The following is a 15,832-nucleotide window of genomic DNA, read 5'->3' as shown; positions in this document are numbered from 1 at the left end:
TACTCATTCTTTACTTGTCTGTTTGAAATAAAAACCAAGTATTGATCTCAGATGCACATGCCTTAGACAGAAACAGGAGCCAAGTGTGCACATCAGAGGGCAGAACTTGGCTCTAAATGCTGGTCTATGCTCAGCAGGGTATGGAACTTAGCAAGATGCAGAAAGCATTCCACAGTTCCCTTTCACAAAAACACTAGCCCCATAACTTTTTGATTTGGACTGCATACATTTACACACCAGCACTGTCATACATGTTCTTTTCTTGTTGCTCTAAATTTGGGACTGCGGGTTCCTGAAGTGTCACCAGGCAAAAAAAACCCCAAACCCTACTGTGCTTTAGTCCTGCAAAATATAAATTACATAAAAAATGAAAATTTAAACTTGATATAGCTCCATGGGAGAAAAAGTTGGTACTGCTATTTATAACATTTGAAAATTTTATTCTTTAGCAGAGAGATGTCTGCTGTTCACTAACACTACCTGAAGGTAACTTGAGTTCTTTACAAAGAACTATTTATATAAAATATATGTGGAGAAGTGATAAATCTGGTTAATTCTGTCAAAAAAATACCAAGTCTTCAGGTGATCAGGAAGAGGAAAGCCAGTACTATGAAGTTTCTCCATATGTGTTTTCTCCACATGAAAGTTGGAGCATTTTTTAAAAAAGGTGCTTTATTTCCCCTTGTTTCTTAAGGTCTCAGAAAAGCACTCAACTTCATCCCATACCCTACAAGTGAAATAATGCTACTAAACCACTACATTTAGATATGTCATAAAAGTTTGCTTCAATAGCACCAAAACTCCTTTAGCTGCTTCTTATCCCTAGTTGCACAAAAAGCAGGTAAGAAGCAGACACCAAGAAAGAGAGAAACAAGAAGCTAAGGAGATCTACAGAAACTATTAAAAAATGAAAGAAAAAAAAAGTGAGTGAGCATCATTTTAGAAACAAGACATTCAGCATCTCATAATATTTCTAGAAATGTTTCTAAAATGCCATTAAAAATTAAAAAAGTACTGATGATGTCCTCTCATTATCCCGAAGGTCTATTTTGAAAGGGTTTTTCTTTATTAAAAAAAAATCACTTGAATTAGCAATCACTAAAGTGACTCAAATGGAGCCTTGGCAATATATACACAACAAGACAGTATTTTTTGCCTCTTTAAAAATTACTGCATTTACAAATTTCAATCAAGTTTCAGAAACTGAGATTCTTGCTAAGGAGAAAAACCTTATCAGTACTGTGACCACTATGGTGTAATGTGACCCACAAGAATTCTGAAATTAAACATATCAGTATGAGTAATTTGCTTTAGTAGAAGGAGATAGTAAAAACAGACCACAATTAATTTCATTCAGAGTGAGTTTTGAGGACATTAAGAGTTACTCTATATAAGGTGGATTTGAGTGAACACAAGAGGGGGAAGCATTTGACCATGAAAGATGCTATAGAATTTAAATACCAAAGCTATTCAAATTCCATTCTGGTCTGATTTGAAATGACCCTCAATTAAACTTAATATAAGCCTTTTCTGAGCACAGCGTTTAAGTGCCTTTGAAAATTTTACTCAGTAGCTGCTGGAATCAGCTGTCTTTTAGCCACACTGGATGCTACTAAATACTTGTAACATTGACTTGACCTTTTACTGTCAATTGAGTTTGACTGGTACTGACACAATACTTTGTGCCACTGCAATTAAAAGCATTCTCCAAAAAGAAACAGGAAAAGAAGGCAGAAATAAAACCACAACAAAAATCTGTCAACAGAAAAACAGTCCTGAAACATTTGACATTGAGGACTGGTATTTGGTCTGTGGCATACCATCCTAGAACTCTACTACATTCACAGTGTGGAAAAAACCATACCTACACACACTGTGAAATTTTCTTACTTACAGAGGATAAGGATTTCAGAGACCTTACAGTTCCTGTGACAAAACAAGGACATCGTTAGTTTGCAAGTAGGAAGCGACTGTCACAGGCCTACAGGAAACCTCCTGTGCTCTACTTCTGACATGTCAACACAGTGCATTAATATAGTAACTGAAGAGAGTATTTTTTCTGCTTCAAGATTACTCCCTACAAATTTAATCTAACTATAGACCACATTACATTGTACATTTTTCATCTGGGAGCACTAAAGATCAGTTATAGTCCTGGGAACCCTGACCTCCTCTTAGGTATTTAGCACTGTGCAAATGATGTAAGAATTCCCATTCTCTATGGAGGGCAATGTCTGGTGCTCTCAAGGTCCTAAAGAATTACTCTTAAATACAAGAGTCATGATAAAAGTACAGACCATTCATTCTTAGTTTTGCCTCTTTTTTTTCTTTTTTTCTTTTTTTTTAGGCAAATAGAACAATTGGGAAATAAAAGAATAACATGACTTATTCACCCTGGTCTGTCTTCGAAACAACTGTGATATTTTACTCAGCTAGGAGACTTCAGACTCATTTCTGGAACAATTCACAGCCTGCTTATCTGGAGTCCAATTCTAACCCTAAATCCTTTTTAGAAGGACTTTCTCTGAATTTAAACTTGCCTTTGCAGCATCAAGTCATGACTTACAGCATAACTCTTACAGGAAGTCTACATTATGCCTTGGGAATTAATGTCCCATGATGCTGAATGAACCAGCTAGTGCCAGCTAGGTTGAAATCCCAACAAGCCAGGAACAAACTGTTTGTGAAAATAAAATAAAACATTGTGATTAATATCAACATATGCAAAGTAAATCCTTTCCTAATTCCTTTCTGACTGGCAGAAGGGTTTAAGTCTCCTGGCCTGACATAGTGTTTCAGTGTATTCTACATTATGTACAATTGGTAGTTGAAAAACCATATTTCACATAACTAAATTAAGGAGAACAGTCAAGTGTGCTTATCTCAGTCTCTTACTATCACTTTAAAATAGACATTTGAGAACATTATGTACTTAGTTGGAGCAGTTCTCCTATAAGCATGATTTGATAATATTAAAGCAGAATGGCAACCACATTAAATGGCTTGGAGAAAAAAACATATAAAGTTAAAGTCTCTCTTCTTCACAGATACCCATGCTTCATTCACATTTTATAGACAGCATGAACAATCTTCTCCAGTCACCTCGCTTATGAGTTTCTTTTAGTCAAAATGTTCTCTTTGGTTTTCTTTCAGGAAAAAAAAAAAAAAGTAATTCCAGTCACTGCTGTGGCTTTTTAAATTGCTGGACTAATTTCCTTTCTTAATTGAGTTTTTTCTCAGCAGCAGTCTGTGGCTGCATTTTATAGGACTGATCTTCCATAAAGAATTGGGAATCTCTGCTCATAAAACCAGCTTCTATTATTAAGCCACCAATCCCGAATTACAGTTGTCTGTGATAACTGTTTGTGAGGACTTTTTGGCTGAAGAAACACACTAATTGATTTTCTGAAGAAATTTCAGCATTGGGTAAAGCTTTTTTCAAGGGGTGGGGGATGGGTAGTGGTTCTACTTGTTGGTTTCTTGATTTTTTGGTTGTTTTCTTTACAATTCACTCTGCCAGTCATTTACAGGTCAGACATTCATTTTGAATTACTCCATTATAACTAGAGTTCTTCCTTTAAATTTTTCCAAAACATATTTGGATATATTAAATTATAGATCAAAAATTCTATTAAATCTTGAAGTGTAAAAACTTTGATAAGGACTGTAGCAATATTCATGCTAGCTTTTATATGCATTAATTCAGAATTCTATGCAAGTAGAAATGCTCAAGCTTCCCACACAGAAACTTAGATTAGGCTTCTTATCTGACTTGAGCAACAGCAAAAATGGCGATTCTATTTTTATTTTCTTTATTTAGACCAAAGGGAAAAGAAAATGAAATTAGCTTACCTGTGCTGCTACACATCACTTCAAATACATTCCTCAAATCACTTCCTACATCTAAGTTTTAGACAAACTGGTTTTCAAAAAGATGTTTCAAGAGTTCAGTTTCATAAGGTGCTAAACATAGTTCTAAGATGTCCAACAAACAAAAATTGTGCTGGCTTCATGAGGTAAAACATGAATATCATTCCAAGTCATTGGTTGTTCATATGTCTTAATATTCTAAAGGGTAACTTTATTTAAAGAATTTATACAAGTTAAGCCTTGTGTATCACTCTACAACTACAGTTGCTGTGCAGCTGTTACAAAGGCTTTCACTTCAGTCCTTCCTTACCCCCATTTCCTCAGACAGTGGTCTGTTATCCTGAATGCAACCAGGATATTTCTGTCTTTCCTTACTAAGAGGGACCAAGTGACTTCAGCTCCCACACAGCACCACAGCAGCAGGTTAAGCAGCACCATGTGGTCCTGACAAATCAAGTCAACAGTCTCCAGATTGCTCCCAAGAAGGTGCTGGGTCAGCTGAAACTCCAAGGGCATCACATGTTCTGGAGGGTACTAACAGAAGTGAGAAACTGAACTTCTATATGAATTCCACAAAACTGTGCTTGTGTGGACACCTTTGAGAGCAGAAGACCTTAAGAACAATAACTTCTTGGGATTACAGGCAGCACACCAGAGAAGTGAGGGCCTTTGGTACTAATTTGGAAGCAGGGCCAGTGTAGGCTTTTTGGTGGTTCCCAGGCTTGCCAGTAAGGTCATGAGCAGCTCAGCTACAGCCAGGTCTCACACAGTTGCCCAGCACTGTACTGCAGGCAGCTGACCATGGTGACCCAGCCTCTGAACACCCACCCCCAGGCATATAAGGAATGCTATCGGCATCAGCGACGCCTTTCTCATAAAAGCTGAGCAAAGCAACTCTCTGCCAGCCACTGCTAATTCTGCAGGCACAACTTTTCAGACATTCCTCTGGCAGCTGGATCAAGCTTTTGGTGACCTCTCACCATGAGCCAAAGATTCATCTACCACCATCTTCATGTTAGGATTTCCTCAGAAGCCAAAAGGTATTTCACTAATAGCAGCAAGGAGTCCAACTGCAAAAACCTCTGCATGTCTTTGCTGCCAAGCCAGGTGTGGGGTGTGGGTGGAACTCTACCAAATTACAGAGAAACTCAAGATAGAGGATGGGGTCTATTATGGTTTCTCACAAGCACCTTCCCAAACAGGTGTCCAAGAGGCCTGAAAGAACAGAAGAAATGATCACTGGGGGAAGAATAATAGACCCAGCAGCTAAGACACATGGCCAGCTATAGCTCAGTCCAAGGGAAACCCCCTCACCATAAGCGTCCACACATTCATTAGTGATGGACATCCTGGAATTGCCTAGTTGGCTGTCAAGTGTCCAAGCCTCAAAAAACTGACGAAGGTACAAGAGATACCAAATTACCACTTTCTAAAACAAGTCACAGCAATGCTTCTATGCATACAACCCTCCTTCCTACATTTTCATGCTGTGTTTTTCACCAAGTGAGCTCAGGAAATATTTCCACAAACGTTATTTCACATCCAAGGGTCTTCCACCAGTACTGGATCCTCTCATGTTTGCAGGCAATCCTCTCTTCCCTGCCATCCTCCTTGCAGAGTCAAACACCACATGGTCCAGGAGCCTGCCACATTTTCAGCATTACACAGACCATCTTGAAAGGCAGCCAGCTGCACCCACCCAAGCTCTAACTCTGTCTGGAGCCTACCACAGTGTTCCGTCTGGCAGGCAGGAGCAGCAATGGGAGCCTGCATGTGTCTGCATTGCCATCTAGAGGATTACTGCCACACTCCAGACCATCTACAAGCAGTATCTAGGGAAGGACAGGACAAATGGGCTTACCTCCTGACAGCACCAGGGCAGAACTGCACATTAGTAGCAGCATGGCCTTTTTTAACATGACAATTATAGAACCAGGGAAAAAAGCACCCCAAACCAAAACCTCACAGACACAGTGAAAGGATAGAAGGGTTTACATGATGCAGTCTGTGGCAGAAGGCAAAATCTGTTCCCACTACTTTTCACAAAAAAATCTCAAAGAGTTGTTTGGACTTTTTTTTAATCATTTGCTGTGGCTAATGACAGAGGTATAATTATACTCTCCTTGATTTAAATCACACCTATCCTGCTAAGAGTACAGTATCAATGATCACAGAATCAAGATTCTGAATTTTGGCCTATCACATTGCTACTCCCTTACTATTCTAATTTATTAAGAATTGACACACCAATAAAACTACTGCACTTTAATCTTTCTGTATTGAAGCAGGACCAGCAGGTCCAGGAAGGTGACTGTTCCCCTCTATGCCACTCTTGTGACAGCCCATCTGGAATACTACATCCAGACCTAGGGACTTCAATATAGAAAGTCCATGAATCTGATGGAGTCCAGAGGAGGGAAAAAAATTTGATCAGGGAGCTGAAGCACCTTTCCTCTGCAGACAGGATGAGTGTTGGAGTTGTCTATCTGTAGAAAAGAAGGCTCCAAGGAGATCTTATAGCACCTTCAAAGTTACAAGAGAGCTCAAGAGGAACTCTTTGCAAGGGCATGTAGTGATAGGAGAAGGACGAATGACTTTAAACTGAAAGAATGTAGGTTTAGATTAGGTATTATGAAGAAATTCATTCCTGTGAAGGTGGTGAGGCACTGGAACAAGTTGCCAAGAGAAGCTTGCATTTCAGTACCAACTTCAACTGCACTTGACGTAAAACAAAAGTACATTCCAATAATCTGAATAAAGAAGACTAAATTAAAATGACAAGTCATCTTCCCAGTATCCTTCATTGCCACCAGAGACAAAACTAACTTTTGGACACTGCTATGCCACACAAGGGAAAAATAGCATTGAAATTTCCATACAGACAGTGAAATGAACTGTACTGCAATTGGATTAAAAAAAAGATACCAACAAAACATCTGAAAACCCTGGGATACAGAATATTCTTAGGGCATCATTTTGCTTTATTACTAACAAAGAAAATAAATAGCTATTTGTCACCCCATCTTGTCCACTTTCTTCTCCATGCTGCACTCTCTAATTGTCTCTTCCCTCCTATCTGATGCACACGTGACACCTGAGAAGCTTATTTAGAAAGACAAAGCAGCAGAAAGCTAATCTTACTGTTATAATAAATAGCAATCTTTCTCTGGATTTACAAATCTGAGCCACTAAGTTCCATATTCAGAGAAACCCCAGTACGAGGGGAGCCTTCAAGTGGCAGCTAAAGTTAGATCAGGTAGTTGCACTGGGAACCAAATCATGCTGAAATGAAGCTACATTTGTCTAAAAGCTACACTGATCTAAAATCACATCTAAACACTGCCCTATTAGAGCAATATGAATTTAATTATAAACAATTTTTTTATGTGGACAGGGATAAGAGGCCGCTATTGCTCAAAATTTTCTCGAAATGAAAATACAACTTACTGATCAGAGTCATAATAATCCATGCACTTCTTTTTTTTATTGTAAGCTGCAACCCTGAAGGGTACAATTTCCAGTGCTCGGAGGCCTGGAGCCATTGTCAGCACTTTGGCACCATGGGTTGGTTCATACAAATCTTTCCCAGTGTCAGGGTGTGGCATCCCGGCTGGATCTCGCCCTACAATGTAGAAGTTAGCTCCTGCAACCATCCGTGATCTGCAGTGCCACTGAACCTACAACAGAGACAGGAAAAATAATTAACAGAAGAAAATGCTCCAAAACTGCAGCTCTCAAAATGGGCATGCACTCTGTAACTACCATGTTTTCCTTAATCAGATGTGATTTTTACTATGGAGCTACAACATAATAAAGGACCAGTTAAGTTGATCACCATCAAACCTACAGCTAAAACATCCTATCCTCATTTAATTTGCACAGTAGGTACTCAGAAAGTTACTTCAGCACTCTCTACACATTCAGAACCAAAAACCACCCATGTTCAGCATTTTAAACTTGTACATGTGGCAAGGATGCTGTTCAAGGCAGAACTAACACCTTGTCTGCATGAACATTAAAACCCAAAGGAGACATAAACTAGGTACACACCGCACTTGAATGCTTGTAATAGATTTACTTTCCTAAGCAGGTGGATTTATTGCATTTTGATACAGCTTTGCCTTAAAGAACTGTTTCTTTTCTTTCAAGGCACTTATCAGGAATGTTAAAAATATAAAAAATGTTAAACTGGTATTTATTAAATAAGGATTTTTAGGACACATCCACCCTGTAGACAACCCTATTACCAGCTGCTTGTTCTTCTGTAAAGCCCTTGTGCTATAGAAACAGATCTAGTACCAATGACTTTCAAATAACCTATGAAAATTACTAAAGAAATTATCTCTTTTATTACTTGAATAAACATTACTGTCAGGCTGTACTCTGAGGTCACTGGAAATGCCATATAGGTAAGGAGAATAAGGAATAAGGATTTTTGTTCAGAATAAGGAATGTGGATTTTGGTTCCTCCTCACACATACAAAAATGAGGTAGAAGATTTCTGTTACTTCTCACAAAAGGCCTATGGAGAACAGCAAAAGATTCCCCACATTAACTCACTCACACGCCTTGGCTAGACCTGGACTGCAGTTTTTTTTTCTCTAGACTGAAAGGCAATGAAAGCTCTGTTTGACCAGTCAACTGGCCAGCAGAGAATAAGTGGCATCTGCCTAATTTGTCTTCACTAGCAAGATCTCCTATCTATCAAAAAAGCTACCCCAGAATCAATCTTGAGGCCTGGTCAGAACTTGAACTTCCTCTGATTCAAGGTGGAGGTGAGCAAGGAGGGAAAAAAGAAAAAAAAAAAAAAAAAAAAAAAAAAAAAAAAAAAAAAAAAAAAAAAAAAAAAAAAGAGAAAGAAAAAAAAAAATTAAAAAAAAAAAAAATTATGAGACGAAGAATCAATATCCTCTTGAGGAATTGTCCTCAACTGAGAACGTTTATTCTTTCTGCTGCCTCTCACAAACCTCTAGGGACTCCAACCCAAGACCTGGCTCCTAAATAAAGTGTTGCCAAAGAATTATTTCATACAAAAGTCTTGAAACAATTCTCTCTGAATTGAGTTTGCCAGAAAATAGACAGACTGCTTTTTTTCTTAATATGTGAATACTCCTCCAACATACAAACTTTCTGCTTAACAATCCTGAAACTTAAGCATTTTAACATTCAGGACAATCACCCGGTATGTTAACAGATCTTATAATTCCCTCTGAAAAAGACAATTAAAAAAGGAGGAAAGATTAAATTATTATCATATCCTTGTAACTGTAAAGAAAAGAACCTTAAACTGAGTATTTTCCTCCACCATTTCCAGAAAAATCCTCCAATAGAGAAGTTTCTTCAGAAGAGAATGTTTTTCTCTTTGGTTGGTGGCAGAGACTTGATAATTTCTTTTCCCAAGCAAAATTGGTCTCTCCTCTCTCCCTCCATTAAAACAACACACAAGCACAAAACATTTTAGTGCCACTATCAAGTTTTGTTTTACTTTAAACTCTTGATATATTTACCTCAGTTGGTCCTGCATACATCATGGGGGAAGGGAATATAGCTACCACTGTTGTTTCTGGATTCAGGATTCCCTCCTCCAGAACCGCAGCGTGCTGCTTCATGCGCCACATAAGAGGAACATCATCCTCCTTGGTCCAGCCTCCAAGGGGGTGCAAGAGTAAAACGGGGCGCCGGTAGCCACGTTCCAGAAGCTGCTTGTGAGTATCCTGCATTAAGAGAGCGTGCCCATTGTGCACTGGGTTGCGTAGCTGGAATGCAAAGACAGCATCTGTGGAGAAAAAGAAAAACAAGACAAAAGATATAAGGAAAGCAAGTTATTTTATCAGGAGTTGTACAGCCACAGAAAAATCTTCAGTACATGCTCTCCTCTGAGCTCTGCTGAAGAAGTGTAATGGCAGCGCTCACAGGTAATTAAAGAATTATCAGTTATTACAAAATCACTGCACTTAATAAGAAAAACTAATAAAAAACAACCACACACACACACACAAAAAATCAGCTTCCTTAACTTCTGAATTTTCTGTGGAATTACTCTGGTTTCTCCAAGAGCTATAATCTTCTATTTGGATTTTTCACTGCATAAGGGTATTATATTCTAAGAGGAAATCAAACTATGCTAGCCATTTTAAAGGCTAAATATATCAAGAGAACAAATGGACCTGTTTGGAACAAAACTAATAAAAGGGGATCTAATGTTTTAAGTTTCCTTCACCTTAGTTTAGTGGATTTTAAGTGCAGTAAGAACAAAGCAAGACTAACTGCTATTCCAGAGTGTTACAAACTCATCAATGAAAAACCTTGCCACAACCACGATTTCTCTCTCCTGCAAATTCAGACAATCTTAAGTACACCACAAGACAGCAAAATCACTGTAATCAAGAGATTTTCCAATATGGAACCAATGAAACGTAGAGAACACATTTTTTTCAGATCTCAAATATGTTTGTTTAGGGGTTAGCCAAAAGCTGATATCTACAGCTCTTGGACACACTGACCACATGGAACAACAGGAGCTCAGGACCAGTTGAGGTTTGCATTCTCGATGTTAATCTCCCTCCTCACATTTACAAGTGCAGCTGCCTGCCAGTCACTGCTGCAGCGAAAGCAGCATGCTTGTTCTCTTTATGACATTCCTCAGCCTCTTACTTATCTGCCTCTTATCTGCCTAGCACAACTACTTTTGTGAAAAAAAATGGTTTATTTCTTGTGGAGAAAAGAAACTTGGCACCAGCCTACCTGCACTCCTTCATAAACCTTGTTCCCTAGAAGCAGCATGGAACAAACTTAAGAATAGAAGAGCATAAAAGCTCAGCATTCAACCATACCTCTGTAGTTTTGGCCAAACATGATCTTTAAATTACATCTTACTACTTCAACATTACCTTTTCTTTCATTACTAACATGTCTACAGTGCATGAAAAGATAAAGTTCAGAACCTCAGGCATTACCAGCCTCTGATATGTATTTAGGGAATTCAATGCCTGAGATCATAAAAATTATTACTATTAAAAGCAAAGAATGCCACCCACAAGAGCATTCAAAATTTTCACCCTTGAAACAATGCCAGCCTAGTGGTGGCAGCAGACATTTGAGTAAGCCTCTGCAGGAAGAAAGAAAGCAAAAAAATACTCACCAGCATTCATTTCCTTGAATTTCTGCCTTAGTTCAGATGGAGTGAGGCGGTATTGATCAAGTCCATCATTCCAATAAATACGATCAAGGACCTGTAGATCTCCACCTACAAGCCAGTTCCCTTGCTCCATAACCATCTAAGGAAAGAAAGAAAAGTCCATGTCAGGATTAGTTATCAGCTTCTCCTGAGTGTCTAGAGCATTGCAATGGGGACACATCTTTACCAAGGATTGTGCTCCAGGTTAATTTTATTTGACACTCGTAAGTCAAGCATCAGTGTTAAAAAAATGAAGAAAAAAAAAAAATTACTGGAGCATAGTCCAGACATGTTACACCATGATGTAGGAGAGATGCACAAATCTGCAGTAAGCATATGCCCTTCTTTCAAAATTGAGATAATATATAGAAATGCAAATAGTCAATATTTTTAAACAATATTACATGATAAAAATAGTGTCTGGAAAGACTTGTCTATTACAATTTATTTATTATATATTTGTATACATTTTCATTACTACATATTTTAAAAATTAATTACAATATAGCCATACAATGAAGTTGCACATTTTATAGTTATTGACCAAAGCAAATACTGTTGCAGTATCACTCTGTATTTTACAAGATTCTTTTCAGGAATAAAGTGGCAAACAAAACAATTCTGATTAACTACTCACTCACTTTAATCTACAAATAAAACTAGAATCTTTGAAGTAGAACAGCTTTTGGACTTGTTTCATAGTAGCAGTTCACCCAAGCAACAGATGTCGGACAGTCACTACACTTCTTTTTATATCTTTAAGTATCACCTCACACTTTATCAAAAAATAATTACGGCAAGCTGCTTAACATACTCTACAAATAACCATAGACATTATTCTGAAATTTTTAATTTCTAAGAATCCATTTTCTTTGGAACATGAAATCACAAAATCTTTCAAGTTTCATACACATTTCTGATAACATTTTTAGACTCATGTAATTTAGAAATTACAATAAATCTTTATATGACAGAAGATACTACATACTAAACCCAAAAGCCAAGATGAGTGAATTAGGTGTGCATTTTTCAATTTATTTTTCCTTTGACCTGCTGGAATTAAATGATGGCACAGTAACCATTCCCTTCCCAAAGAAAATGCCAGACTTTGACATCTTACCAAGGTGGAGGGAAGGTATGATAATCATATGAAGATGAGAAAACTCTGCACTATGGAATCTTTTAGGTACCCAAATATATCTGATTAATTAAGAAGGGCCACCAAATTCTTGTGCTGTCATGTTACTACTATACACCCTAGTACAGGCATAAAAACATAAGTTCCTTCTCTTCTACATAAGAAGTCATTCAAATTTTGTCAGCATGAGATTTTCTTAGAATTTATTAGATCTGTGTTAAGTTTTCAGTGAAGGGATAATCTTCTGTTCAACATCACAGAACACATCAAGGGCTTGGAAAATCTTCTATTAGTCATACAGATACTTTTACAACATTTAAAGGCTTTTCCTTTTCAAGAGTAATTTCATAATTTGAAGTTTGTTTGATTTCTCTTTACCTAATTTTATGTCATACATGTAAACAAAAATACCTGAGAGACAAACAGGGAAATAAACATATTTTGGCTCTGCAGAGCTAAGATGCAATATTCACATCAGCTTGCATAAGCCAACACAGCACTATGATGAGTACGTTACAATTAGAACATTTCAGTACAACATTCACATAAGGCCATGATAATAAAACATAACAAACACAACGGGTAGGAAATTACTCCCCAGAGAGTTAAATGATGAACTCTCCAGGAACAGGGCCTGGAAGAAAAACATCTAAAGCAGGCAGGTCTCACGTGCACCACATGCAAGCAGAAAAGAAGCTTTCTATCCCTCACAATGCATATATCCACTGATTAAGGAGCTTTGATGATCCATCTGGTGACAGAGAGGGAAGTGTTTCCTAGGCACACTGGAGGGCAAAGTTCCCTCTTCTGTAGCACAGATCCTACAGTACATTCTAAATTCATTTCATGTGTACATATTGACATTAGATTTTCACACTAAGCACAGCCTATTCAACAGCTGCACAGAAAAAAAAATTACCTTTGTTTCTGCTCAGATATTTTAATTAATTTTCAAGGTAGTTTTTTTGTCAAAGTACATCAATCATAGACATGGTCTTCACCTAATTTGCAGCTCTACAAGAGTACAGCGAATAGGACTAGATCTTCAACTTTTAAATGCACACCTTGATATAGGGGTGTTCCTTGCATGTCGTTCCCCACTGCCTAGCACAGCGTTCCTCTTTCCTGTGCTCGTAGAATTCAGGATTCCGGAGAATGGCAACGCGGCGACCTTCATACACCAGTGCAATTGCTGTGCACCCATCGAGCCTTTCTTTATCTTCTTGAGTAGCTGTTAGCACTATAGGCACTGACAGATTAATAACTCCCCCTGCAAAGGAAAAAAAAAAACCTTTATCCTCAGTAATAGTCATCAATGTTTGTTATGAAGATCTACCTAATTGACAGGTTACTTTTAAGGCTGTAAGTATATAATGTGACAGGTAGCTGAAACACTTATTTTAGCAGAGATTAAACAGCTTTTAGAATGAACGAATGCTTCCATAAGACACACGTGCTATAAAATTGAGCAAACACTGAGGTTTGAGAAAGAGTCAACACAGTACTGAAAATAGCAAGTACTTAGAGCTGGACAAAAATATTTAAACTGCGAGGATACTACTTTTTGGGAATGTCAAATTAATACCTTTCTTAAGAATTTATACAGAAGGTAGAAATATACAAATAACATTTTAAAATAGATAATCTAAAATATTATGCAAGATTGCTAGTGGAGTGGATAATTAGTATAAAGGAAATGATATTCTAAGTAGACATGCTTTTGATAACTAAGAAAAAACCCAATGCAATAGGAGCAAACAAACGTACCCAAGCAGTTAACACACATAATTGAACTATTTCAAAAGGTGACTTCTGTTGTTTACTTAAAACTGTACTCAGATTCGAGCATTCACCTTTCAGAAAAAACTGCAGAGAAACTGCTGAGTCAGGCAAACATTTTACACAGTTTGTTCAGCTGAATGTTTACCAGCTACTTTACTTTTAAAACTAAGCAAACATTGCTGAATTTTGAGGTTATGTGTGGTCCTCGTTTTTAAGCACCTACTTCATTGCCAGATGCTGGAAGTCTTGTTTTTCTTTTCTACAAGAGTGAGATTTGAGAAAACCAGCAGAAAAAATATCTTAAGTAAGTCTTCTATAAAGGCTTGGGTTCTAATAAGCGTATGCCTGAGTGCAAAACTTTTGGGTGGCCTCCAGGAGAAAAGTCATGGACCCTTTAAAGTTAATGGAGGTTTTGGCATTTGCCAAGACTCTAAAATAAGGCGAATTTTGCTATTATTTAAACAATACATTTTTTATTAGGAAATCAAATTTCTCAGGAAATTAAAAATTATAAAGCTGGATGAAAAGTTTAAGAGAAAAATAGATCTCCCTTTCTTTCACAATGCAAAATGTATAATGCATGCTGTGCATCTCCTCCTAAGTTGCCTGGAGTTATTTTCTGGGCACTCCTTGGTGCCCAGAGTTATTTTCAAAGCAACTAGGTCATAAAATTGAATTTGGCAGTGGTTACAGAGAGTGGTTTGACACCCCAAAACTGATAATTTAAAAAAAATAAATATTTCAAAATATTAAGAGATGTTAAAGCTGTTGATTATTTTGTCCATGACCAGCAATAAATGTACAATATCTTCTACATTTTTCTTCAGCCACTGTACAAGTAAGAAACTGAGGCAAGGTAGTGAAGCAAGCCTGATAAATCACAGATGAGCACAGTGTCAGGATGAGACTTTTTCAAACGTAATCTTTAAAGGGAGACTATCAACACATCTGCACTGATCTCCATAGCTTTGAAGTCAGTGAGTATGAACACCGCTTTTAAAGCCCAAAGGATGAGATGCATTGCAGGTAATAAGCCATTTCCCTCTCTTCAGAATCAAAGCCCTGCAAAATGGCTGCTGCTGTAAGACCCAGAACTAACATACCAAACAAGGAGGAAAGTTTGAGGATGTTGTTTTGTCTTAACTGTTGCCATTGCTGCAAGTAGCAAAGCAGCTTTAAGGCAATCATATTTTTCTAAAAATATTTACACATATAAGTGCTGTAGTAGATCTCTAAAAAGAGGAAATCAGTAACAGGACATCAAGAGGAACATAATGATTTTATCCAAGCTTAGGACTTAAAATTGTTCCCATCAATAAGTTGCTATTTTTTATTACTCGTATTTTTGTAACATGGACGAGATACTCAAAATAACAGTAAAAGAAGTTTAATAAATTGTTATACTGTTATATCTGAAACATTCACCTAAACAAGGTCTTAAATGCCTCATAAAAATCCTGATCTACAGAAAATTACAGGACAGAACTAGGATATACAAGTTGTTTTAGCAGCTGAATGCATTGCATGTCATCTGCAGAGGACTTTTCATCTGGATGGATGTACAGAAGGCAAATGAAATGAGAACAAAACTAGCCCAAAATTATACTGCAAAATAACAGGATGGTATTATGTTGACTAGGATAGCACCTAGACAAAAGGGAATTAAGAAATATAAGGATGACAGATGTCTGTATCACAGAATTGAGAGAAAAGTGACTTCTTTTTGTTCTGCTATTTGTTCTCTATCAAGAAGGGTGATGCAGAAGGAAGCATGAATATAGCAAAAAGGCTAGAGTAACACAGCCTTCAAAGAGGAGTAAATAAAAAATGATGGAGGATCACAATCAAACTCCAAAAACTGAGGA

The 15,832-nt window shown here is 37.4% G+C and overlaps 1 protein-coding gene across 1 annotated transcript in view; it reads right to left on the bottom strand.

Annotated features, from left to right (window-relative positions):
- Positions 1 to 15,832, bottom strand: part of PAPSS1 (3'-phosphoadenosine 5'-phosphosulfate synthase 1) — a 39,590-nt gene that overhangs the window by 1,802 nt on the left and 21,956 nt on the right. The window contains exons 8-11 of the mRNA XM_083862299.1: positions 13,250 to 13,455; positions 11,012 to 11,147; positions 9,378 to 9,646; positions 7,318 to 7,547 (exon numbers count right to left, since the gene is read on the bottom strand). Coding sequence (XP_083718425.1) covers positions 7,318 to 7,547; positions 9,378 to 9,646; positions 11,012 to 11,147; positions 13,250 to 13,455 — 841 coding nt within the window. The remainder of the gene's footprint in view (positions 1 to 7,317; positions 7,548 to 9,377; positions 9,647 to 11,011; positions 11,148 to 13,249; positions 13,456 to 15,832) is intronic.

The sequence above is a fragment of the Zosterops lateralis genome (genome assembly GCF_965231275.1).
Source record: "Zosterops lateralis genome assembly, chromosome: 5".
Taxonomy (NCBI): domain Eukaryota; kingdom Metazoa; phylum Chordata; class Aves; order Passeriformes; family Zosteropidae; genus Zosterops; species Zosterops lateralis.
Note: the sequence above shows the minus strand (reverse complement) of the source record. Positions and strands in the feature narration are given on the sequence as shown.